The 27,219-nt window shown below is 40.5% G+C and overlaps 1 protein-coding gene across 2 annotated transcripts; it reads left to right on the forward strand.

The window, feature by feature from the left end:
- Positions 1 to 438: 438 nt before the first annotated feature.
- On the forward strand, positions 439 to 26,759 carry YIPF6 (Yip1 domain family member 6). Of its 2 annotated transcripts, none has more exons than XM_074199531.1 (7): positions 439 to 537; positions 8,764 to 8,892; positions 10,061 to 10,139; positions 13,807 to 13,849; positions 14,880 to 15,005; positions 15,501 to 15,658; positions 23,423 to 26,759. In XM_074199531.1, exons 1-7 carry the CDS (start codon positions 487 to 489, stop codon positions 23,539 to 23,541), a joined length of 705 nt encoding a protein of 234 aa, XP_074055632.1. In that variant the 5' UTR covers positions 439 to 486; the 3' UTR covers positions 23,542 to 26,759. The 2 variants fall into 2 exon arrangements, with proteins under 2 accessions (XP_074055632.1, XP_074055633.1); XM_074199532.1 differs by lacking the exon at positions 439 to 537 and adding an exon at positions 559 to 599.
- The last annotated feature ends 460 nt before the right edge of the window (positions 26,760 to 27,219 follow it).

A 27,219-nucleotide genomic window follows, 5' to 3' on the forward strand; every position in this document is an offset into this window, starting at 1 on the left:
TACCCACTGTGCCACCTGGCCGCCCCGATCAGCTGAAGTCCTGGTGTTTGTTTAGGAAACCCGATGACAGGCCAGTGGTGGTGCTCGGGTACTGGCAGAACTGCCAACTGGGGCAAGGCATTAGACTGTTGGTGCTTGGCCCCCGAGGGCACTCAGGCAGGCCAGGAGGAAAGGAAAGAAGACAGGGAAGGCCTGGATTAGGAGTGCGGCCCCGAGTCCCGGAGAAGCGAGGCCTCTGGGTGCGAGGCGGCCTTGGAGGCGGGGCCGGGGAAGGAGAAGGGCCAAGGCAGGGCCTTCTCCGGCCGGAGGCCGGGACACAGGGCGGCCCGAGAGTCGGGAAGGAAAGAGGGGCGGGGCGCAGCGCGCCGAGGCTCCCCGGCGGGGCGGCCCTGGCGCGTGACGTCATCGGCGGGCGCCGGGCCAGCCGCGGAGCTCCACGTCGCCGTCTTGGCGCCTGCGCCCTGAGCGGGCAGAGAAAGGCGGAAGATGGCGGAAGCTGACGAGCGGACGGTGGGGGATCCTGCAGCCACACACGGGGTGAGAGCAGGACCGAGGGCAAGAGGGAGCCCAGGCGGGCCGGAGGGTTGGGAAACGGCGAGGTAGGGAGCCGATCGCCGGCCTCTTCTGGCTTTCTCCTCTCGTCGGGGCGACTGTCCAATGCCTCCTTTCCCCCCTTCTCGGACCTTCCCAGGGATGGCCCGGTGGTTTCCGCTCCCCACAACTCTCTCTAGAGGTCAGCCTCTTCCATTTGCTCCTGCCTCCTCTTCACTTCTCTTCCTGCTTTAAGCTGTGAGGGCCTCAGAGACCATCCAGTCCAACTCCCTCTTTTTACAGAAGAGGAAACTGAGGCCCAGAGAGGGGAAGCGACTTGGCCGTGGTCACACACAGGATCCTAAGTATGGACTTGGAAGGGACCTCAGGGACCAACCGGCCCAACCCTCCCATTTTACAGATGGGGAAAACTGAGGCCCGGGGAAGTAAAGTGAACTCTCCAAGATGGTAGGGTTGAACCCAAATCTAATTCTCAAGACGTTGCGTTATGCAATTTTCCCAGTATTCTAAATCGTACGATTAAAGAACATCCTTGTGAAAAATTATTATCCTCCCCCCCACTTTCTTTGATTATTCCTAGTGTTATAATACTAACAGCCATGAACACGAATTTTTTGTAGGGTAGAGGGTCTGGACCTATAAATTCAGCAACTTGTGTAGAGACTCCCTCCACAGGTGCAGATGGTCAACTCATCTGTAGCATTGGACTCTTAGGATACTGATTTTATACATAAGGAAGGAGGTGGAGAAGGGATGTGACTTGCTCACATAGCTTGTCTTGGAAGAGGCCGGATTTGAACCTGATTCCCTGATTCTAAATCCATTGAGCTTTATGTAAAAGTTGCCTAGAGTGTAAAAAAGTTAAGATTCCCTTATCCAGGGCTACATGATAGTCTTTTTTTCTGAGGCAGGTATGACCAGGTCTTCTTGGCTGAGCCTTGCCACTGCCAGTTGCCCTTTATAACTAACGACATCATCATGTAACTGTTCTCTCACATTCTTGACAATTTGATAACTTTCCAAGATTTGGAGAGTTCCAAGAGTGTTTTAATTTTAGCCTTTCCTAAATTTCTAGTGAATCTGCATTTCTTAATGTGAGAATTCCTTGTGACATAGATAATAGTACTTAAAGAGCTGAAGAATACATGCAATTTTCAAGTTATTAGTCATCCCAGTCAACTGTTTGATGACAAAGAATCAGCATTTGGTATGTTCCCTTACCCCTATTATTACTTTTGTGTTATTTCTTTTTTTTTTTTAGGTTTTTGTAAGGCAAATGGGGTTAAGTGGCTTGCCCAAGGCCACACAGCTTGGTAATTATTAAGGGTCCGAGGCCAGATTTGAACTCAGGCACTCCTGACTCCAGGGCCAGTGCTCTATCTACCGCGCCACCTAGCCACCCCTAACTTTTGTGTTATTTCAAAAAACAACAGTATAGCAAGGATGCATGTCAATGCATTTCTATGCAGATGACTCATCAAATGAGATGATTCATGTAAAATTCTTTTCAAACATTAAAACAATATTTATGTCAGATGTTATCTATTTTTTCTTCCATGTTTTCCCCTTGTATACTTTTTCCAGTTCTTCATATATTTTTTGAATTACATTCATCAAACACCTTTTTCCATTCTGTTTTTCTTTTAATATATTTCATGTATAAAGTTTGTTACTTATAGATCAACACAAAATCATACTCTTTCCAGTTTTCCTCCATGTTTTCAATACGCAATAATTTGTCTCCCTTCTAAAAGTGGGATAACTATACTGACCCTTTTTCTCCAAACTCTTTTTATAAATATAAAAAAGACCCAACGTGACTTGAATTTACTCTGTGTATTGTGAGATTTGAATTAAAATAATTTGTTCTTCAGGCGTCCCACACTGTTTATTTTATTTATTTTTTATTTATTTATTTTGAGTTTTACAATTTTTCCCCTAATCTCGCTTCCCTCCTCCCACCCCCCACAGAAGGCAGTCTGTTAGCCTTTACATTGTTTCTATGATATACATTGATCTAAGTTGAATGTGATGAAACAGAAATCATATCCTTTTATTTTCCAAGTGTGATTTTGGTTTATTTTATATTATTAAAATAATCTTGTTATAAGAGTAAACATATCCCCCCCAAGAAGATGAGAAACCTCATGAATAGTGAGAGAGAGAGAGAGAGAGAGAGAGAGAGAGAAATGTACTTCAGTCTGTGTTCAGATTCCAATGACTCTGTCTCTGGGGTGAGTTGGGTTCTTTATCATAAGTCCACCAGAAAAGTTGCTTCAATATTTCTCCCACAGTTGCTGTTACTAGCTGTGTTTCCCTCCACTCTATTCCTCCCCGTTCTCATTTATTCTATTCTCTCTCTCCTTTCATCCTGGCCCTTCGAAAACTGTGTTATATCTGAGTACCCTCTCCCTCGATCTTCCCTTTCTTCTATCTCCTATTCCCCCCTTTCCTCCCCCTCAGTCCCCCTTATCCCATCCCTTTCTTCTCATTTTTCTCTAGGGTAAGAAAGATTTCCTCACCCTATTAAGTATGTATGTTATTTCCTCTCTGAGCCAATTCTAATGAGAATGAAGGCTCACTCATTCCCACTTGCCTACCCCCTTTCCACTCCATTGAAAAAGATTTTTCTTGACTGTTCTGTGAAATTTCTTAAATCCTTCCTCTCCTTTCTCTTCCTCCCACTACTTCCCTTTATCACCCATTGACTCCATCTTTTTACTGTATTATACCATTATATTCTACTCCTTCCTATGCCCTGTCTATATATGCTCCTTCTAACAAGCTAACATAAATGAGAAAGTTCATATGAGTTATCAATATCTTCTTCCCATGCAGGAATACAAACAGTTCAACATCATCAAGTTCCTCATAGTTAGTCCTTGTAATCCACCCCCTGTATGATTCACCGGAGTCCTGTACTTAAAAGATCAAACTTTCTGTTCAGCTCTGGTTGTTTCAGTAGGAAAGTTTGAAAGTCCCCTGTTTCATTGAAAGTCCATCTTTTCCCTGAAAGAGAATGTTCAGTTTTTCTGGGTAGTTGATTCTCAGTTGTAAACCAAGATCTTTTGCCTTCTGGAATATCATATTCCAAGCCCTACGAGACCTTAGTGTAGATGCTGCCAGATCCTGTGTAATCCTGATTGTGGAGCCACAGTAGTTGAATTGTTTGTTTTTGGCAGCTTTTAAAATTTTCTCTGACTTGGGAGTTTTAGAATTTGGCTATAATATTCCTGGAAGTTTTTCTTTTGGCATCTTTTTCAGGAGGTAACTGGTGAATTCCCTCAATTTCTATTTAGCCCTCTGCTTCTAGGATCTCAGGGAAATTTTGCCGTATTCTTTTTTTTTTAGGTTTTTGCAAGCCAAATGGGGTTAAATGTCTTGCCCAAGGCCACACAGCTAGGTAATTATTAAGTGTTTGAGCCCCATTTTGAACCCAGGTACTCCTGACTCCAGGACTGTTGCTTTATCCACTGCACCACCTAGCTGCCCCTGTATTATTTCTTAAAAAATGAAGTCTAGTCTCTTTTCCTGGTCATAACTTTCAGATAGTCCAGTAATTTTTAAGTTATTTCTTCTGGATCTGTTTTCAAGGTCAGCTGTTTTTCCAATGAGATATTTCACATTTTCTTCTAATTTTTGACTCTTTTGGAATAATTTTATTTCTTCCTGCTTTCTTGAAAAGTCATCAGCTTCCTTGAGTTTCATTCTGCATTTGAAGGAGTTATTTTCTTCAGACAGCTTTTTTATCTCCTTTTCCAGTTGGCCAATTCTGCTTTATAAGGCATTCTTTTCCTCATTTGCCTTTTGTTTTGCTTTTTCCATTTGGCCTAAACTGGTTTTTAACATTTTCTTCAGTATTTTTTTCATGATTTTTCTACATCACTCTCATTTCTCCTACCAATTTTTCCTCCATCCCCCTTAATTGCTTTCAAAGTCTTTTTTGAGCTCATCCCTAATCTGAGCCCATTTTCTGTTTCTCTTGGAGGTTTTGGATATAGAAGCTTCAATTTTGTCATTATCTGAGTATGCATTTTGATCTTCCATGGGACTAAAATAATTTTCTATGTTCAGATTCTTCTTTTTCTATTTTTTTTACTCATTTCCTCAGCCCAAGACTAATTTACAGCACTTCCAAGTTTTGGGGATTTTTTTTGGCACACCCCACTGGGACCTTTATTCCTCAAAGGTCTTATGCTCTTCTGCCTGTAGTTTGATATGTAGATGACCACAGGCACTCCCCTCTGCCCTGGAGCTGTGAAGAGGGTCCTTGCTGTCTTAGTATGGAAGGCCAAACTGCAATCTGGATCTTAGTGTGGGCAAACAGCAGAGTCCTGCCCCAGGGAGAGCAGAGAGATTTCTGCAGTCTCCCCTCACCCCCTTACCATCTGTGGGCTGTGCTCTGGAGGTGCAGGCTGCTTTCCCCAAATTCCTGCTGCAGGTTCTCGCTGCCAGGTTGCTGTAAGTTCAGTGCTCCTCACTCTACACTCATTCTGGTGTAGCAGAGTTCTCTCACCTCCCCTTCAAACTGTTCCCAGTGATCCCTGGGCTGTACTGTGGCCAGAGCTTTTTCCCAACTGCCAGTTCTAATGAAACAGACCTTTCCCTTGGAGAAATTTTGGGTAGAGTTATAATTTGACAGCTTTTGGAGTATTGGAGAGAAGTTCCCAGGAAATGCCACCTTCATGCTGCCATTTTGACTCTGCCCCCTGAGAAATCATATCCTTAAGTGAAAAAAAGTATGAGATAGCAAAATTGCATAGTAAGATAACTTTTTTTTTTAATTAAAGGTCTTTGGTCTTTGTTGAACCTCGATCCCACACTGTTTATTAAGAAGAAATATCTTTCCCTACTGTTTTATTTCTACTGGCTTGTCATGTTAAGTTCATGGAATTTGTTCTTTTTGGTAGATCAGTGGAGTTGTTTTTAACCCAACAATAATTGTGCGAATTCTCACTTTGTAATGTTATAAAATCTGATGGGATGAATCAAGATTATTTTTAAAAATATGCACATATATACACATTGATAACCTTGACCCTTTTTTTGGTGGTGATTTTTACTTGCAAATATAAAAACTTAAAAATTCCAGGAGATTTAAGTCAATTTAGGGAAATTTTTTTTTGTCTAACAAGTCATATTTCCCTTATTGCACCATTTATCTTGCCTTTTTTAATTTTTCCCACCAGGTTTAATAATTATCTTTGGCCAAATTTCTTGTCTCCTAAGTGTCCAAAGAATTTTGCTCACTGTTGTGAATGAAATTTCTCTTGGTTAAAAATTACATTTCTGTGTCATAGATATACAGTAGTACTGTTGATTTTGCTGCATTTATCCTTCAGCTGCACTGAATTAATTTATTGTCTTCAGTTATTTTTACATTAATTTCTTATATAATTATATTATTCCAAAATATAATGTCTTCTTGTAATTATATCTTTTATTTCTTTAATAACTATAGCCTACATTTCTGTTAACACATTAAATATAAGTAATGACAGAGAATAAAACTCTTTTGTATTCTTTTTTTTTAAAATTTATTTTCTATTCTTTTGCAAGGCAAATGGGGTTAAGTGGCTTAGAAAGATTTTTCTCTATTTTGAGTTTTACAGTTTTTCCCCCTAATCTTGCTCCCCCCACACACACACAGAACACAGTCTGTTAGTCTTTACATTGTTTGGTATTCTGTTTTAAAGGGGATTGACACTAGGATTTTCCATTAAGAATGATGTTGGTTCTTGATTTTCATCAAGTTATACATTTTAAGCTACACAGTAGAGTTGACTTGAAAGCCAAGAACACCTGGGTTCAAGTCCTGTCTCTGACATACTATGGCAGTGTGACTATGCACAATGGTGTGAACTTCTGCATATTGAAGGCAACACTCTAAGAATGGTTTTTACCAAATTGATGCTACCTGTCCCTTTATTTAGAGCACCTTATTCATAGTGCATTCCCTATACAAATGAACTCTCAGGTTTTCCAAGTCTGTCTCTGTCTAGAAGTTTCAGAATTCACTAAAGGGCCTTAGAGTTGGCAAGAGCCAAGATATTCAGAGTTGGGAGGTGCCTTGGTGCTTACTAGTCCAACATGGACCTGATCAAGAAACCCCATTATTGTGTTCACTTCAAAGGGATCACTTACCCTCTGCTTGCTTGGAAACCTCCAGGGAAGGCTTCCTTTCATTTTGTAACTACAGGAATCAAGACCCATAGAGGGAAAGGAGCTTGCCTAGGTTATGCAGTGTCAGGATTTGACATAGGGTCCCATGACTTCAAAGCCAGCACTGTTTCTACTGGACCATGCTGTATCTCAAACCAGATTGTGATAGAGTATATTCAGAAAGAAACCTGCTGTGTCTGATTTCCCTTAGATTCTTTAGTGAGCAAGGCTGAATTTTATCAGATGCCATTTTCCCTATTAATGCAAAGAAAATTTTTTATATGCTAGCTCCATGATAGGAATGTCTGCCAGCTTTCCTACTACAAAAATTGACTGAACTCTGCTTTACTACAGAAAGAATCTGGACTGGGACCTATAGGCCTAGGTTTAAATGTTTGCATACATCCCAGCAATGTGAACCATGCATTTAACCTTCGCACCTCTCTGAACTTCATTTTCCCCATTTTTTTAATTGAGGAAAGATAGCATGGCACAGTATGTATAAAACTGGCCCTGGGGCCAGGAAAGTCTGAGTTCCAGTCTTGCAACCTCCTGATAACTCTTAAGACTGAAGTTGCACTAAAAGTAAAGCTAGCAGGCATTGATCTAGGTAGTTGCTCACTGAACCCTCCCTCCAGTGATGTAATTACAGGTCCACTCCCAATCTTAATGAGACCTTACTTGACAGGATTGTTGTGAGGAAAGCACTTGACAATCTTCCACCACTGTGAATGAACTAAGTTTTGCAAAATGTTGAGCCATCTAAATGATGCAGAGAATTATGAATGTAGAAAAATTATAATCAGAAACAAATTCTATAATCTTTTAATGCTGTTAAAATCTGGTAATCTTGTTAAGGGTGTAGAAGGATCTTTGCTCTGGAGTTGTAAATTGACTCCTATTGTTTCATTGTTTAATGTAAAATTTGTATCCTGTCTCCTTGTTTCCAACCCCTCAGCATTCAGCCCTCTACCTAGTTTCAGTCATGCTATGGGAGAGGGATTTCCCCATTTGCCCTTACTACCCAAATAAGGGGCAAGGCTATAAAACCTGGACTGGATCTGGATCTCTGCTCTCGCTCTCTTTCTCTCTCTCTCTCTCTCTCTCTCTCTCTCTCTCTCTCTCTCCAGTTTTAAAGTCTCAGAAAGCACATAAATTCATTCATCTTTTAGTGACCCTCATTTCTCAGTTATCCCCAAATTCTTTTTTTAATTGGTAAGCCCCCCAAAATTCCAGCAGCAACACAGATTCTCAAATTTCCTGCTTCAAAGCTGTGATTCAGGGCCAGAAAGGACCACCAAAATCATCCAACTAAACCTCCTTATTTTACAAATGAGAAAGCTAAGGCTCAGCAGTTCAGTGCAGCTCTTGTTATCATTTATTTTATTGACTTTTATCATAAAGCACTTTTTTTAAAACCTGCAATACATTAGATGTATGTTATAAATGGCTCGAGAATACTTAAGTTTGAGTGATTAAAATGGTTTTTATTAAGATATCTTAACAAAATGGCACACCTCTCTCATGGTGGGAGAGAGGGGGCAAAGAAATCCCATCATACAAACTCTTTTATGCACTTTGACTTTGTTCCTGCCCCTTCATGCCAACCATAGGCTGGGGTCACAAATCTAATTGATATATTGGTTCCTATACATTTCGACACCCTGTTTATTATACTAATGAGCAAGAGCAGATAGATCTCCTTGAGCATGTGCAAAGGAGAAGGTCAAGACCCTAGGTTACTCTTGACCAGTAAAGCACTATAAGCACTAGTTTCTTCTAATCTTGCATTTGTCTTCTTTGGATTGGGTTTAGGAGAACTCTCCCAATTTTGTGACTGGCTGGAGCCATTCTCCCTTTGGAATGGATTTCAAGGGGCCCCCCCTCCACACCAACCTTGCCCTTCATTCCTCATAATGTAGATCTCATTCATTATTAAATATTAAGGCAACTTATTTCAGTTATTGATATTTAAAGACCTAGTCTCTGAAGAAATGAAAATTAGTCAGGAGTTTAATTAATTCCTCTTTTTTTTTAACCTTTTCCCAGTTTTTAGGTCTTTCTGATGTATCCATCTCAGAAGATATCCCTGTGGAGGGAGAGATCACAGTGCCAATGGCATCTCATTCCCAGGATGAAGACTATTCTACATTAGATGAACCTGTTAGAGAAACCATTGTAAGTTCACCCTCATGAGATGTAGTGAAAGGAGCCAGTCTCGGAATTGTTGACAACTGGCTTCAGATGATTTAGAGATGGGGAAACTGAGGCCCAGAGACATGAAACAGTTTGCTCAAGGTCACCCAACTGGTGAGCAGCCAAACCAGGATCGAAATTCTGGGCTTCTGACTGACTCCAGATCTCATTTGCCTTCCCCTATATCAGAGGTGGGGAACCTCCAACCCAGCAGTATTGGTCTAGCTTTGCCAAGGCAATTGGACTTAAGAGTCTGTAAATGTAATAGCTTTTTAATGGTGAATTAATTAAATGACCAAATATAGTCCACGAATGTCATACATATCCAAATGGTTCTTGGCAGAAAATGGCCCTGTCCTATATGATAGCTCTACCTTTGAGGGAGAAAGAAGAAGCTACATCATTAGTATTGATGCTTGTTTAATAAAATAACATTTAGGCTTTACTTAGGGATGATCCTTTATCTAACTCTTGTGATTCATTCACCAGTTAAAATGGGAATGTTATGAAACTAAATTTCTTTGAGTATATGGCCTTGATGCTTTTAGGGGGGGGGGGGGGTCAGGAATTTGCCCCAGGTGGATGCAGTTTACAGTCAGATGCTTGGGCTGTCTTGATGCTTTCTGCTTCTGTGAATCTTGTCATTTCTGGATTTGTTCTTATTCTTCCCACCTCGACGATTGATGTAACCATCAGTCTACCTCGTAACCAAAGAAAAACAGTAAAAACAACTGATATAGCGACTTTGACTGACAGTGTGGTCAACATTTCATCCTCAAAGCCCCCCTCTCAACTTGAAGCTTTTTGGGAGATGAGGCACAGATGAACTGGTAGACTGCTGTTGTATAACTGACTGCCACCAGCCATCATACCATAGGGCATGAATTCTAAGTCCTTTGGTCCTAACCCATCAGGATGTCTGATCATGTGGCTCATTATTGAAAAACCTTGAAACATCCCTGGACAAAATGATCAGTTTTAGCTTTAAAATTGCCTCTCTTAGCCTCAGTTTTCTCATTTGTCAAATGACTAGATAATCTCTGAGGTATTCTAGTTTTACCATTGTATTCATACCAGAGAGCAGGAGAGTGAAGAGGTTGTATTGGGAACCTATTTCCGCTGCACTGTGACAATGGTTTCTGTCTTTCAGATTCGAGACCTGAAGGCTGTTGGAAAAAAATTTGTTCATGTGATGTACCCCAAAAAAAGCAATGCCCTTTTGAGAGATTGTGAGTATCTGGTTTTCAAATTCCATTCTTTCTGTTGTAGCTCTGTTAAATTTTTTGGAAGGGAAAAGTGTTGCTGGAACACACAACTTTGCACAGTCCCCAAAGAAATCATAAAAGACCTCTCAGAAGAAATAATGGTCTGGCAAGAGTGACTTGCTCAAAGTGGAAAGTTTCTCCTGTATATTTTAATCCTTAGTGGCTTGCCACTGGGCATTTTGGCTGGAGATGGTAACCCAGTAGACTTCTCTGGTTGCTGACTTTAGAGAAGTTACTGAGCCCCATACAGACATCTAGAAAGATAAAGATGAGGATCTTAAAATAAAAAATATTTGAGATTTAATAAGAAGCAGCATGACAAACTGGAACCATCAGAGGTTGTGTGATCTTGTACAATTGGTTTCCCTTTGTGGGGCCTCAGGATTCCTCCCTATAAAAAAAATCAAAAGTTTGGTTGGAATAACTTTTATGTTATCTTACCCAGCTGGTGGGGGTAGGCCCTGAACCTTGAATTCATTATTATAGGGAAATACCCTCTTCCTTTGTGGATCAGCTTAAAGAGTTCTTCTGAACCCTGAGGGTCACACAGCCTGGGTGACTTGGTTCTGGGACCTGGACCCAGGCCTACTGTCTTTTTTATGCTTCCCAAGCAGTTAAGGTCAATCAGGAATCATTGTTATTTAAAAAAATCCTCTGCCTTTCCTATGGAATTTTACCTTTACAAAACACTTTATGGATATGAACTATTAGCAAATGAATGGATTATTCTTCTTTAGTCCAGTCTGTTCTCCTAGAAGTTTGCTTATGTACCCTGCAGCTGCTGCTTTTACTGGGGAGGGTGGTTATTGTGGTGTTTTAGTAACCTGGCAAAATAACACATTTTACTGGCTTTCATTTTTTGTTCTTCCCACCTGTTATTGGATGCTTACTGTTGGTGGGGTTGTTTGTTGTTGTTACTGTTTTGAAAAAGGCTTTTGATGTCCTCAGGTCCAAATCAGAACAGTTAAATTAGAAAAGGCAGGCAGAGTTAAGGTTCAGCACAGGCTCAGTTTATTGATCCCTGATGGCCATTAGCCACAATCCAGGTCGGGAAAAGTACCCTGGAGAAATGGGCCCAACTTGGCCCTCTGAGAAAGCAGGTGGTGGGGGGGGTTTAAGGTAGAGAAGCCCTTCTGGAGGCTTAAGGTCCCAGCCTGCTTTTGTTTTCCACAGTGCCAGGCTGCTTTTCATTCTGATCTCTGGTGCTGTGACTGACAAAAGCTTGAGTAAAGCTTTTAAAAACACTAGGTGAGGAGCAGCTAGGTGGTCCAGTGGATAGAGCACTGGCCCTGGAGTCAGGAGTCCCTGAGTTCAAATCCGCCCTCAGATACTTAAAAATTACCTAGCTGTGTGGCCTTGGACAAGCCACTTAACCCCATTGCCTTGCAAAAACCTAAAGAAAACAAAACAAAACACTAGGTTAGTTAACAGTCAGGGCCAATAACAGAGACTTTTAAAAATGTCATTGTTCTTTAGTTCTTTTTGTTGTTAAAGTCCTGAACCTAGGTTTTCTATGTAATTGAATGACTTCCTCTTGCTATTTATTTGCAAGGGGCAGGAAGGGGAAAGGACTAAGCATTTATTTTATTTTATTTTATTATTTTCCTTACTTTTAGAAAGATTTTATTTATTTTGAATGTTACAATTTTTCCCCTAATCTTGCTTCCCTCCCCCCATCCCCCACAGAAGGCAATTTGCCAGTCTTGTTTCCATGGTATACATTGATCTAAGTTCAATGTGATGAGAAAGATCATATCCTTAAGGAAGAAAAATGAAGTATAAGAGATAGCAAAACTACAGAGTATGATAACTTTTTTAAAAAAAATTAAAGGTAATAGTCTTTGGTCTTTGTTCAATCTCCACAGTTCTTTCTCTGGATACAGATGGTGTTATCCATCACAGACAGCCCCAAAATTGTCCCTGATTGTTGCACTGATGGAATGAACAAGTCCATTAAGGTTGATCATCACCCCCATGTTGCTGTTAGGGTGTACAATGTTCTTCTGGTTCTGCTCATCTTGCTCAGCATCAGTTCATGCAAATTCCTCCAGGCTTCCCTGAATTCCCATCCCTCCTGGTTTCTAATAGAACAGAGTTCCATGACATACATATACCAGTTTGTTAAGCCATTCCCCAATTGAAGGACGTTCACTTAATTTCCAATTCTTTGCCACCACAAACAGAATTGCTATGAATATTTTCGTACAAGTGATGTTTTTACCCTTTTTCATCATCTCTTCAGGGTATAGATCCAGTAGTGGTATTGCTGGATCAAAGGGTATGCACATTTTTGTTGCCCTTTGGGCATAATTCCAAATTGCTCTCCAGAAAGGCCAGATGAGTTCACAGCTCCACCAACAATGTATTAATGGGACTAAGCATTTATTAAGCACCTACTACATGCCCAGCCCTGTACTAAGTACTTTTGACAAATATCTCAACCCTGGGAGAGCTGGGGAAACTGAGGCAAAGATGAACTGATTTACACAGTCAGGGAGCTAGTGTCTGAGGTTGAATGTGAATTCCAGGCTCCCTGAATCAAAACCCAGCACTGTGACACCCCCTAGCAGCTTCAGAAAAAATGTCAATGGCTCTTAATACATAACTAAGAGGCAGCATGGCTAGCAGCTGGAGAACCAGTCAGCCTTGGGTTCAAGAGTCACCTTTTATATTCTATGTGGCTTAGCGCAACTCATTTTGCTCTCAGCACCTGGGCATTTCATTCAGATTATGAATTGTGGACCAGTCAAACCAAAGCAAGCTCAAACCTGGAGCTTTGGTATAGACAGCTCAGTGACACAGTGGATAGAGCACTGACCTTGGAGTCAGGAGGACCGGAGTTCTACACTTACTAGCTGTGTGACCTTGGACAAGTCACTTAACCTTGATTGCCTCACATCCAGGGCCATCTCCAGTCATCCTGATCATATCTGACCACTGGACCTGGATGGCTCTAGAAGAAAATGAGATTTGGTGACTTAGCACAGCAACCCCACATTCAAATCCAATTCATGTACTTGTCTTGGCATCACCTCCCTGATGTCATGGTCTTCTTCAAGAATGAAGTACAAGCATCAGTTGAGATGTCAGCTTGTAGCAGTGCCTCATGGACCTATAGGACTATTCATGAGATTGAAGATGATATTTTATTTATTTGAATTAAATGATTTTGCAATTTCTAACCAGGTTTTCATATAGCTCATTTAAACCTCAAAAACAGATCTATGATTTAGGCAGGGCAGATGGTATCCCCATTTTTCTAGATGAAGGAAATAAATGTCAAAAGAAGGCCATATGCTAATATGTGGCAGAGCCAACTCTTGGCCAGCTTGCTCACTCCCAGGGGGATTTTTGTGCTTAATATTGGATTGTGGTTCAGTAGGTGGGAAGATAATGACTTAACTTGCGGATGAGTCCCAGTGAAGGCAAAGTGGAGTGGGGGGGGGGGGGTAGAAAGAGCATGCCCAAGAGGCTAGGTTGGAGTCAACCAACCAGGGCCTCCTTGATGGTCATTTCTGAAGAGTGGGAGGGTTGGATATGGCTATTAGGGCAGTACATGACTCCCCCTTACTGCCATGTTCTTCCTTTTCTTTGCTAAATATAGTCTAACTCATATCATTTTGTCTTGTAGGGGATCTCTGGGGCCCTTTAGTTCTTTGTGTTTCACTTGCACTGTAAGTACTCATTTCTTTCTTTTGAAGTAAGCCTTTAGAAGCTGTTGTGGGATTTCAGATTTGAGAAAATGTTGGACTGATTGATTTTACATTAGGCTGTCTGCCTACCATGCAATCCTGCTAATGAGATCACAGCTCTAATATTTAAATAAAAAAGAAAATTCCAGCAAATTTGTAGTTCACATTCGACTTCTAAGTATACAAATTAAAGATTATGTCTCTAAAGGAAATTCCATATATTTTAGCTAAATATAAGTGAATACTTTTCCATTTACATGTAGCTAGAACTGAGACCCTAACCCAGGAATTCTCAACAAGTCACTCAGTAACAGTAGTCTGTTACTCAAGCCTCTAGTCATATCACTGCCTTGTGACCATAACATACTTTGACCTGGGCATGGCTCGTCCAGGCTTATTCTTTTACATAAGAGGACCCTGAAGCCTAGAGAGGGAAACTGATTTGCATGAGGCCATCGAGTGAGTAACTAGATTGGTAGCCAGGCCTCTCGATACTCTCTTCACTTATCATACTACATCCTCTGAAATGAGTGTACCTGAGCAGAGTATGGGCAGACATGGCCAGAGGACTCTGATCTGTTGGCTCTTGGAATTCCTCCTTTATCCAAGAATCTCAGATGAGAGGGCAGGGCACACTGGCCAGCCTTTGCCCTGCTCTGTATGTACTTATCATTCTCTCCTTCCTTCCACTTTGAATACCTCTCATCCTGCAAGACATAGATCATGCAGCCCCTTCTTTATATAGTTTTTCTCAATCGCCCCAGCTGCTACCCTCACTCCCCAACAACTTCAGATTTCCTTTCTTTATATTCTGTATGTGGTTTTATATATATCCTTGTTATCTCTGCTGTTAGAATGTAAGTTTCTCGAGAAAAGTAGGAGTATTTCTTAGTCTTTGTGTCTGTAGCAGCTGGCACAGGGCCTGGCACATAAAAGGTACTTAAGAAATATATGTGAATTGATAAAAACTGTCCAATTAACCCTGTCTTGATCCTTTGCTTACTTGCTTTAGGATGCTTCAGGGAGGCTCTGCAGATAGTAAAGAAGATGGTGGACCTCAGTTTGCTGAAGTTTTTGTCATCATTTGGTTTGGTGCAGTTGTCATAACACTAAATTCAAAACTTCTTGGGGGAACCATGTGAGTATTGGGTAAATGCATAAAGCCAACCCCTTTTCCTCTCCTTTCTATGTGGCATATTTAGAGTTCTGGCAAAATTGGACTGATATTACTGGCTAGTCTTTGAAAGAAAGACGCTTCCAGACAAAGAGATGTGTATTTCTCTCTTATAGAAGTTGAACTGCCAGGCAGGGAGCACCCAGGTGATGTCCCATCACCTTTGAAACACATGTGCGGGAAGGCCTCCCATTCCCTGAAGTAGACAACTGGCTGCTGTAATGAGATCATTTAATTAGTAGAAACCACTTCAAGGGGTAGTGAGAGCAGAAAACAGAAGTATTTGCATGAATTGCAATACCTTTTTTGCACCAGAGTTTAAGGCAGGTCTCACTTATTTGGAGTAAGTCAGCTCTTTTATGTTGTAGCTGAGTCTCAGAAATACCCCATCCTGCAGTGATGAGATTTAACTGTCCTGATGAATAATTGGTTGTTTAACTTTCTGGCTCTTTTTCTCAGATCATTCTTTCAGAGCCTCTGTGTCTTGGGTTATTGTGTCTTGCCCTTAACAGTGGCTATGCTAGTGTGCCGACTGGTACTTCTGGCTAGTATGGGGCCTATCAACTTCCTTATCCGGCTTATCGTGGTGATTGCGATGTTTGCCTGGTCTACCTTAGGTAAGAAAGCATCAATTCTCTGATTCTTCAACAAGATAGAACATGGGTTAGAGTTAAAGCTATATTCTATATGAAGGCAAATGTTGGGGTTTCAGGTACCATGGGATTTGAACCCAATAATTGAACTAAAACTTTAGTATTTCTGTGACTGGGGACTAGTCATATAACCTCTCTGGGCCTCTGTTTCTTCATCTGTAAAATGAAGGACTTGGACTAAGGAGTCTCTAAGAGTCCATACCATCTTTAGGTCTGTGGTCCTGTTTGTGATCTTGGGCAAATCACAATCCCTCTCTGGACCTAGGTTTCCTCCTTTGTAAAATGAGCAGATGGCCTTTGAGGTCCTTTCCAGCTCTAGATCCAGAATTCTATGAACTTTCAAATAGGAATGATTGTCTTGAGAAAACATTAAATGCTATAGAATTATTACCCTTTTTGATCTTAAACTTCTGTAGACAGGAACTTTCTGTCATTAGTATATATGAGTCAGAGCACATCCCACCTCCTAAGGAGTAGGTACATGAAAATCTCATCTTTGAATAAATAATGACCAAGCAAGGCTCTCACACTAAACTGAGTTAGGATCCTAAAAATGCTTCACTCTAACCCACTCTAACCCAGGAAAGGTTCCCTCCAAGATGAGGCAAATCATAGAGGTTGATAGAGGTTGCATATTCTTAGTATCATTGATTTAGAACTGGAACAGACCTTAGAGATCAGAGTCCCCTCATTTTACAGAGGAGAAAACAGACCCGAGGAGCTTGTGACTTGTTCAAGGTAAGATTACCTGGGCAGTAAGTAGGAAATCTGGGATTTGAATTTGGATCTCTGTTATATCCAAAACAGTGCCAGAGCCATTGCTTTCACATCCTCAAAATTAACTGAAAACCCAAAGCTTCTGGAGAAAGCTAAACAGTCTAATCTTTTGAAGTTTGGTGAGACCTTGCTTATTCTAGCTCCCAGTCAAGAAGGCCTTTGAGGTACAAGAAGGATTATTTCTTAAAGGCTTCTAAGCAGCCAGAATAGAGGGGCCAAGATTTATGAACTTAAATCTCACCTGAATCTCCTTTAATCCACCCTTATTCAGTTAATCAATAAGTGCTCCTTATGTGCCAGGGACTGTGTTGAGTACTTCATATATAGAGACCAAAATGAAAAAAGGGTTTGCCCTGAAGAAGATTCCTTTCTTTGGAAAGATTGTATTAAAACTATAGAAAATAGATCAAACTGGTTTCCCAAGGAAGACACCTGCAGTTGAAGGAGATAGCAAACAAACCTTCATGTATGTAGAATGTGGACCTTGGGACAGAGACGTGAGGAGGGAGCCCATGGTAGACATGGGAGATGGGTAGTTATTTGTGAGAAACAGCACAAAGGCCAGGCCGTTTAGATTAAAATATGGGAAGAAGGAAACATCTAATAAGGTCAAAAAGGTCAGTTGGGCAGAGTTTGTTTGTTTTTTGTTTTTTGGGTTTTTGCAAGGCAAATGGGTTTAAGTGGCTTGCCCAAGGCCACACAGCTAGATAATTATTAAGTGTCTGAGACTGGATTTGAACCCAGGTACTCCTGACTCCAGGGCCGGTGCTTTATCCACTGTGCCACTTAGCCGCCCCATGGACAGAGTTTGTGAAGAACTCCAGATGTGGGACAGAGAAGTTAATGTTTGATCTTAGAGATATAGGGAGCCATATTGAAAGTTAATTGAGTCAAGGAATACTCAGATTAGGGAGGGTGAACTTGGAACCAGATGACAACCTGAACTAGCATGTCCCTGTATGAGTTTAGAGAGAAGTTGGAATGTGGAAATAAAAGGAAGACTTGGTGGCTGATTTTGGTGTGAGAGAAAGTGAAGCTTCATCCAGATACTTGACATTCTCCTGCTACCTCTTCTACTCCAGTCTCTGATGATGAAATGGTCCTTTGGCTTGTCAAAGCAAACCCATCTACCCTTGATTCCAATACCCTCCACAAGTACTTTTGAGGGCAATCAGAGCAGATGACCTCTACTGTCATCCCCATTCTTCCTCTACTCTTTAATAACTCCCCATTTATTGGTTACTTCTCTTATGCCTACAAAGATTCTCAAGCCTTCTCCCATTCTTATAAAAGCTTTCCCTTATATTTCTTTTTACCTTCTTGGTTAACCTTGGAAAAACTCATCCATATTTAGAATTTACATTTCCGTTTTTCTCACTGTCTTCTAAACCCTCACAATCTGGCTTCCAACTTCATTCAATGGAAAATTCTCTCTTCAAAGATACCATGAACTTTTAATTTCTACATCTATTAGCCTTTTCTCAATCCTCATCCTTCTTAGTTTCTGCAGAATCAGACACCATGAACCATCTTCTTCTGAATATTTATGACTCTATTCTCTCCTGGTTTTCCTTCTACTTAAGTGACTGCTCCTTCTCAGACTCCTTTACTGGATCATCATCCATTTAATACCCACTAACTGGATTTCCCCCAAAGGGAAGTACTGGACCTCTTCTCTTTTCTCTCTCCTAGTGAACTTATTAGCTTCAACTGGCTCAACTGTGTTTTCTATGAAATGAATCCCAGATCTATTTATCTTTCTCTTGACCTTTAGTGCCACATCATATTTTATTTTTCAAATTTTAACTTTATTTTTTTCTAATTACATATGAAGATAGTTTTCAATGTTCATTTTCTGTAGAATTTTGCATTCCTCCCACCCCATGATAACTAGTAATCTAGTATAGGTTATATATGTAACATCATTAGTCATATTGTGGACAAAGAATCAGAAAAGGGGGAAAAACCCATAAGAAAGAAAAAACTATAAAACCATTTTTTAAAAAGTGAAAATTGTTTACTTTGGTCTGCATTCAGACTCCATAGTTGTTTCTCTGAATGTGGGTGGCATTTTCCATCACAAATCTTTTAGAATTGTCTTTGATTACTGAATTTCTGAGAACTGTGTCTATCATAGTTAATCATCACGCAATGTTGTTGTTAATGTGTACAGTGTTCTCCTGTTTACTTCACTCTACATCAATTCACATAAGTCTTTCCAGAATTTTCTGAAGTTTAACTGCTCATGATTTATTTCTTTTCCTTTCCATTTTTTTTTTAGATTTTTCAAGGCAATGGGGTTAAGTGGCTTGCCCAGGGCCACATGGCTAGGTAGTTATTAAGTGTCTGAGGTTGGATTTGAACCCAGATACTCCTTACTCCAAGGCCAGTGCTCTATTCACTGCACCACCTAACCGCCCCCTCCTTTCCTTTTTTAAAAATAAATTTAATTTTATATTTTTCCAACTACATGCAAAGATAGTTTCAACATTTATGTTTTTTGTAATGTTTTAAGTTCCACATTTTTCTCCCTCCTTCCCTTCCTTCCCCACTCCCCTTGACAGTGACAAATCTGATATAGATTATACATGTACAAGCATGTTGTAGGTCCATTTATAATTTCTTAAAGAACAATAGTACTCCATCCCATTCATACACCTGATTTGTTCAACCATTCCCCAATTGATGGATATCCCCTCCATTTCCAATATTTTGCTATTACTAAAAGAACTTCAATAAATATTTTTGTACATGTGGGTCTTTCTCCCTTTTTTATGATCTCTTTGGGACACTGTCCTAATAGTGGTATTGCTGGATCAAAGGATATGCATAGTTTTGTAGCCTTTTGGGCATAGTTCCAAATTGTTCTCCAAAGTGGTTGGATCAGTTCACAACTTCACCAATAGTGTATTAGTGAGGCAGCTAGCTGAGGCAGTAGATAGAGCACTGTCCCTGGAGTCAGGAGGACCTGAGTTCACATTCCACCTCAGACACTAAATACTTATTTAGCTGTAAGATCTTGGGCACTTAAACCCGTTGCCTTGCAAAAGTATTTTAAAAATAGTGCATTGGTGTCCCAGTTTTCCCACATCCCCTCCTTTTTTGTCATATTAGCCAGTCTCATAGGTGTGAGGTGGTGCCTTAGTTGTTTTAATTTGCATTTCTCTAAACAATAACGATTTAGAACATTTTTATATGACAATAGGTAGCTTTAATTTCTTCATTTGAAAACTGCCTATTCTTATCTTTTGACCATTTATCAACTGGGGAATGACATGTATTCTTATAATTTTGACTTAGTTCTTTATATATTTTAAAAATGAGTCCTATATCAGAACCACTAGCTATAAAAATTATTTCCCAATTTTCTGCATTCCTTCTAATCTTGGTTGTATTAGTTTTATTGCCAAGTCATATTTTAAATATTTCCAAGTGAAGTCCCATAGGCATCTCAAATTCAGCATGTCCAAAACAGAATTCAGTATCTTTTCTCCTCCCCCCTAAACCCATGGCTCATTTGAATTTTCCTATTAATAACAAAGGAACCAGCACTCTTCCAGGTTCATCCTCTATTCTTTTTGCTGTCACACAGCATATCCAACCTCATCATCAAACCTTGTGACTTCTTTCTCAGTAACCCATGTAGATGGCCACATCTCTCCACTCACACAGCTCTCACCTTAGTTCCCATCCTCTTGATCTGTCTCTGTATTCCTGAAATAGCCTTCTAATTAGACCCCTTACCTTGAATCAGTTCATCAAATATGTTAGCAAGCAGTTGACTGAGTACCAGGTACTGTGTTATGTACTGGGAAAACGAAGAAAAGCAAAACCAACCCCTGTTCTCGGGAAAGAAACAACATGTCAACAACTCTGATCACCCAGGAATACAGGATCCCTTGGAGGTACTTTCAGAGGGTAGGCCCTGGCATTAGGATAAAATGTAAAGGCTCGGAGGAAGTAGGAACTGCGTTGAGACTTGAAGGAATCCTCTAAGGAAAACATTCTGGGCCTGGTGAAAATGCACTGTCAGGAACTAGTGTCTGGTCAGAAGAACAGGAAGGAGACCAGTATCACTGGCCATGAGAATGGTGTTAAGAAGACTGGGAAGGGGCTAGATTGTGAAAGGCTTTAAAAACCAGAGAGGATTTGATACTTGATCCTTGAGGTAATGGGGAGCCACTGGATTTTGTTGAATGAGGAATGTGGGATGTCATGGCACATTTTGGCAGTTGATGAAGATGGATCAGAGTAGGGAGAGACTTGATTAAAGCAGGCAGACCCACCAGCAGGCTGTTGACAGGGCATGAGGTGATGAGGATGATGGTAATGTCAGAGTAGATAAGGGGGCCTATCTAAGAGATGTTAGGAAAGTAGGCTCAACAAGATTTAGTAGCCCATTGCTTGTAGGAGGTGAGAAGGAGTGAGGAGTAGAGGATGAAATGTAGGTTGTAACCCTGAGTGGCTTGGAGGATGGTATACTTGACAGTAAATAGGGAAGTTAGGAAAAGGGAGAAATTTGGGGAGCAGCTAATGAGTTCAGTTTCAGAGATGTTGAGTTTAAGATGTCTGTAAGACATCTATATTAGATGTTCGATAGGCGTTTAAGAGATGAAAATCTAGAGGTTGAGCAAGAGCTTTAGGGCTAGATAAGTAGGTCTAGGAATCATCAGCATGAAGATAATTGTTTCATGGGAGTTGATGAAACAAAGTAAAATAGTATAGAGAAGAGAAAAGGGAGCTCTGGAGGACACCTCGCCACCCACCAGATGTGACCTGCTTGAAGATCTAACAAAGTTGCCAAAAAGAGTGTCAAGACAGGTAGGAGAACCAGGAGAGAGCAAGGTGAACAGATACTAGAGAGAGTATCAAGGAAGAAGAGGGTGACCGACAACGTAAAGGCTACAGAGAGATCAAGAAGGATGAGGTTTAAGAAAAGGCAGAGATCATTGGTGACTTTGCAGAGAACTGAATGAACTTGAGTGATGATTTCAGAATCCAGATTATGGAAAGTTAAGAAGAAAGTGAAAGAAAGTAGAGATATCCATGTGGAGAACCATCTCCAGGAATTTAACCCCACAACAAGGAGAAGAGAACAATAGAAGTACTAGGAATGAAAAGATCAAGGAAGGGTTTTTGAGAGATGAGGTATATTTATAGACAGAGGTAAGCAGCTCAAACAGCCTCAAGTTTTTCATGGAAATGTAAGGCAGAATTTATAACTGAGACAGTAGGGACCGGAGGAGCAATGTAAAGTTTGAGGAAAGATGAAAAGATATGGAAGAGGAGCCACTGTAATGCATGGGATATGGAGATTAAAAGATTTGCCTTGCTGTAGGGAGGATCCGCTTGAAGTTATGTGACAAATTTGTGGAAGACCCAGTCAACCAGGTTTTGCAGTTCTCTTCAGCTATGTTCAATAACCTAAGAAGAGTAGAAGGCAAAGTGCCAAAGCTAGAGTTTGGCAGAGTATGATCAGTGATGAGGTAAGGGTCAAGGGCCTTGAGAAAATTGGAGAGCTGAATTGTTTCACCAAGGGGTCTGGATGGAGAAGGGAGGAGAGTGGAGCTAGTGCAGAGGTATTGATCTGGCAAAGGACTGAGGCATAGAGGGGTTGGAAGGTCATAGTGGACACGAACAGGGTTTGAAGTTGCAAGGAAATAGAAGTGGATTGACAACAGATTGTGGTCAAATCGAGAAATTTCCGAGTTCATGAACATGCATGAGGAACGTTTGGGTGGTGATGACAAGATCAGCGAAGGACCATCTTGTGTATAGCTAAGGTGGGGTGGAAGAATAGGTTATGGGAAATGGAGTAGTTTCCCAGTAGTAATTTGAGGGAATGTTGGTAATGTATGTTGAAATTCCCTAGGACGAGGGCAGGAGATTAAGACTGAACCAGACACTAAACTCATTGGAAAAGAATAACTGTATCCTGGGATTTGGACATAGCAGTTACTAGACTCTTGATTGAGTGAAAAGCATGGATTGAATGCAACTCAAAAGGAGTCCAGGTTATTGAGTAATAGTCTTAGAGGGAAAGACTGAGAGTGGCTATGGTCATGGGGTATGAGTGAAAGTGCAGCCAGTACTGGAAAGGGGCCCCTGAGATGTGTTGTCATCAGGAGGAAGCTTGTGTCAATGAAAGAACTTTCTGTTGAAAGCAAGTTTGTTACCTATGGAGCAGGCATTCCAGAGTGCATAGTGGAAGGACTGGGTAGATCTCGAGTGGGATGGGAATAAGGGAGTTAGGGATGGGGAACAGGGTTTGCATAGCCATGGTCCCCATTCCAATTCATCCTCCACATTGCTACCAAATTCAGCTTCCTAAAGCTCACAACTGACCTTGTCATACACCCCTTGCACGCTAACTCCAGTGATTCCCTATTGCATTAAGCTGGCACCCCAAATGAGGTAATTTTGGTTATTTTAGTATAGGGCAAACATCCCTGTATAATTCATTAGATCCTGAAGGTATTGCTATGTAGTACAGAACAATACATAACAATAAAGTGATGACCCTGAACAAGCAAGAAAAGATTGTTTTGTGTTCATTATTTAGGATGGCAGAGAATTTGGGAAGAAAATGCATTAAGTCCATAATACTTTAGTACTATTAAGAAACCTCTGCTCATTCTCCTAGGGTTTTACACAACTGAGAGTGATCTGTTTTTGAAATTCACCGTGGATTTACCTATTAGGGTTTCTTCAGTATTTGCTATGGTAACTTGAGAAGTAAAGTGATCTCGTGGGCAGAACTCTGGCCTTGAAATCAGGAAGATTGGGTTTGAATCCTTTCTCAGATTTCTACTAGTTTTTTGCCTTGCATTAGTCCCTTCCCAGGCCTCCCTTTTCTCCTCTGTGATGGGCTGGATTCCATGACCTCTAGGGACCCTACAAGCTCTAGAGCCAGGACTAACCTTTGCCAATTTGGTTTTTGTTGTTGTTCAGCATCCACAGCATTCCTGGCTGATAGCCAGCCTCCAAATCGAAAAGCCCTTGCTGTCTACCCCATCTTCCTCTTCTACTTTGTTATCAGCTGGATGATTCTCACATTTACACCTCATTAAACCAGGATGCAAGAGAAGCCAAAGAGTCCAAGCAGAACAGAAGACACCAGCTCCGCTTTGGGTCTTTGCCTCCTGTCTCTCCTTTCTTGACTATCAGAGGGAGCATGGATGTGGTGAAGGTGGTGGAGGTGGCAGTAGGGGTTGGGGAGCAAGAGAAAGCCAAGGTTGTGCAGCAACACCAGCACTTTGGTAAAAAGCAATTGCTTGGCAGGGTTTGTACTTTGATCTTTCTTAATATGATTGTTTCTTTAAAATACACGTATAGCCAAAGTACTACCCTGTTCAAGGTTTATGATTCCCTATGTCGTGTGTGTGTGTGTGTGTGTGTGTGTGTGTGTGTGTGTGTGTGTGAAGATGGATGGCCACAGGAGTGACATAGCGATAGATTGCACACTGAGTTGGAGATTGAAGTTAAGTTCAGCCAACACCAGTTCATGTACAGCTTTCTCTTTCAAATATACTGCCTTATCACCATAGGGTGTGTTTCCCTCTTTAGACAAGGGAGGGTTGATCTGTCTTTGTTTTCTTCCTTTACTTTTTCTTTTTCCCTTTTTGAATATCAAGAGAAATAAGGGAGGGGGGATTCTTAGAACATGTGGAAAAGGAAAATACTAATTGAAAATCAAATTGTACTCCAGAATTTGGCTTCTTTTCAAAGCACATGGGAAGACTGCTGCCCTTTTTGGACCACATAAACCCCTGATGGTTTCTGCGCCTATGCCATGCATTCTAACAAAAGCATGCCAACCCCTTAGTTGCACTCCAGCTCTTTATAATAAATAGTTTTTAGCCCCAGATGTGCATGTTGGGTTATTTGGAGCCAATGTGCAATTTTCCTTGGGTTAAAGCAATCAGTGTGGAGACCCTTGAACTTACCCTAGTAAAAGACTTTTGAAAATGTAGGTTGGTAGGTCACTAATGCACATTTGTGTCACTGTATAATAAGCACATTCTCTTTACTGTAAAGTGGGACTTTGGACTATAGTGGAATTGTAATGACTTCCCCCCTTCTGAAAGGAGTCTATCCTGGGGGGAGGAATTCTAGAAAGTGCAGATAAAAATGAAGATGGGGTTTTAAAACCCATAATGACTTTTCATGTCCTGATGGCTACTGAACTTAGGGTCTCACGGAGCAGGAGCACATTTTTCACTGGACCTCTTTCTGGTGGGGAGCAGCTGATGGTTTCCTTTTGCTGGAGACTGGATTTATTTAGAAAAAGACTATAACACTTCTTTAGCTTTTTACTCTTTGCCTAGCTTTAATTGTGCTTTTGAATACTTGTCCTACAGGGATGACAAAACCTTTCAAAAGCAATTGGAGATTAGACTGGCCTAAGATCAACTCTGAGCCATTTAGAGGTTCCTCTATTTGGCAGCATTGCACACTGGAGAATGATGGCAGGTGAAAATCCATTCTGTAGGAGGACATTCATTTTAAATGCACAGTTAAATCTTATGATGATCATGACTTAGCCCATACATTTTCTGTCATAGACTTTGTTTAGAATAGCTTTCTACTTAAAGGTGAGCTGTATATAAATTTGTACTTTGAGTAGAATAGTTTGATTTTCCACATTAGTCACAGATATCACCTTAGAAAAATGATCCCTAGACTGACAAGGCCTTGTTAAATGAGTTTTCTTCCTTTCCAGCCCAGTTTGGAGTTTTACTTTCTCTATTTTTATTTATTTATTTCACCCTTAAATGCTCATGTAATTTTCCATGTAAAGACACATCATTCAGTACACAGGTCTTGACCTGGAAGATATTTTGAACCAACTAAGTGGATCCTAGTTTGTTCACACTAAAAATAGCTCTTCCTTTAGAGGTCTCATAATCAGTCCTGACAATTGTGTGAATTTATTTTGAAGGAAGGACTAGTTCCTGGGTCACTTTTTTCAAAGGGAAGAAAGGAAACCCTATTCTGATACACATTTTACTCAAAGTGGGAATGTTTAGTTGGAAGCAAGTAAAACCATCCCTTTTTGATTTTGCCATTTTGTTTTTTGTAACTTTTCTTATGTTTCACTTCACATGTTTTCCACCGTGTTCACTGATTGTTCCTGGGTTATATGGGGAACTTCTAGAACTGGGTGATTTTTATTTACTTCTGATTTTGTCAATTTACTAATAAATTTGTTTCTTTTTTCCTTAGATATAAAAGTTAAAAAAAAAAGTGGATGGGGGTCTAAAATCTTTCCTTAACAAATGTGAAATGCTCAGGCCTTCAGAGCTGGTCCAGTCTACAGGCCAGAGCCTCTGGAAGCCAGAACCCTAGTTTATCCTTTTCCCAATTGAGTCCAAAGGCAGACAAGCTTGGTACTATCACTGCAGATCATGGGGTGACAATGCCCACATGATTAACAGTCACTGTTAAGTACTCATGAGACCAAGAAAATCTTGTCATATTCTTTTGTGATAAGATCAGACTTAGGAAAGAGGTCAGTTGATGCCAGCATGAATGAGGTTAAAGTTTAGTCTTTCCAAAGTGATCTATTGACCAGTGAGTTGTCCTTCCTCTGAGAAATTTGTTGTGCAAGGTGGACTCAATCATTTTGTCATTGCAGAAGATGGCAAGCACTTGGTTTTATTTCTCACATCAAAGTCTTTCAAAGGAGTAGAGGAATTTAATTCAAGTAATCTTGCTGTCATTGCTTTGATCATTTATTCCTCCAAATAAACAGCTAAGATCTAGCATTTCTTTTTCTGAGTTACATCAAAAACATAGTAGACATTTTTGTAAAGAGAAGCAAGGTTTTAATGGCCATGTGTTGCCAGAGCCTGTTTTTTTAAAAACACTTAAATCTTGGAGTACTCTTGGGCTGGGAGGGTCAGAGATTTAGAGCTGAAAGGGACCTCAGAGATTAAACGAAGTCAACCTCCTCAGAGGAGGAAACTGAGGCCTAAAGAGGGGAGGTGACATGCCCAAATTAACAAATGTATAAACAGCAGAGCCAAGATCTGAATCCAGGTCCTCCAACTCTATTCTTTTCAGTGTAAGTGGCATATTTATAGATGATGTGAAATTTAATTAGAAATCAACTATTTCTATTAAGCTTGACCTCAAAGAAGAGAGGAGGAAATGCACTGCGTTCTCTTCTTTGTAAAGGTGGGGACTAGGAAGCTGGAGCATTACATGTACTGTCAGACTCTGTTGATGTGTCAGTTTTGCTAAACTGATTTTTCTTGAACACATTTTTTGTTATAAGGGATGGCTCTCTGGGTGGGGTGGGGGAGGGTTATATTGGCAAATGAAAGTGATGTAAAAAAATCAATAAAAAATTTTAAAACTCATTCTGGAAAACATTATTCTAATTATGTCAACTATTTCAGTATGAAAATAGCCAGATAGCAGGTACAGGACAACCAACTTCAGTTTAATTTAATACCAGCTAACGGGGTATACTATAAAGTGCTAGATTGGGAGTTAGATGATTTAGAATTGAATGCCCGCTCTGTCCACTTCACCTTGGGTGAGTCATTTCTCCCTAGTTCTCAGTTTCCTATGCTATAAAATTATGATTTCTAAGGTCTTGTTCAGCTCTGAATCCTCTGATCTTTCACATAGGCTTTATAGATGTTGAGATGGAAGGGGCCTTAGAGGCCTGATAGTTCTCTCATTTTATACAGGAGAAAACGAGCCTAGGGAAGGCTAAGTTCAGTCCCAGGATCATATAG

This window comes from Macrotis lagotis, chromosome X, assembly GCF_037893015.1.
Source record: "Macrotis lagotis isolate mMagLag1 chromosome X, bilby.v1.9.chrom.fasta, whole genome shotgun sequence".
Taxonomy (NCBI): domain Eukaryota; kingdom Metazoa; phylum Chordata; class Mammalia; order Peramelemorphia; family Peramelidae; genus Macrotis; species Macrotis lagotis.

Bases quoted from the DNA above. Each gene is read 5' to 3' on its own strand.
- YIPF6 (XM_074199531.1), top strand. From the start codon at position 487: ATGGCGGAAGCTGACGAGCGGACGGTGGGGGATCCTGCAGCCACACAC. The intron at 13,850-14,879 runs GTAAGTACTCAT...TACTTGCTTTAG, and splicing joins CTTTGTGTTTCACTTGCACT to GATGCTTCAGGGAGGCTCTG. The intron at 15,006-15,500 runs GTGAGTATTGGG...TCTTTTTCTCAG, and splicing joins AAACTTCTTGGGGGAACCAT to ATCATTCTTTCAGAGCCTCT.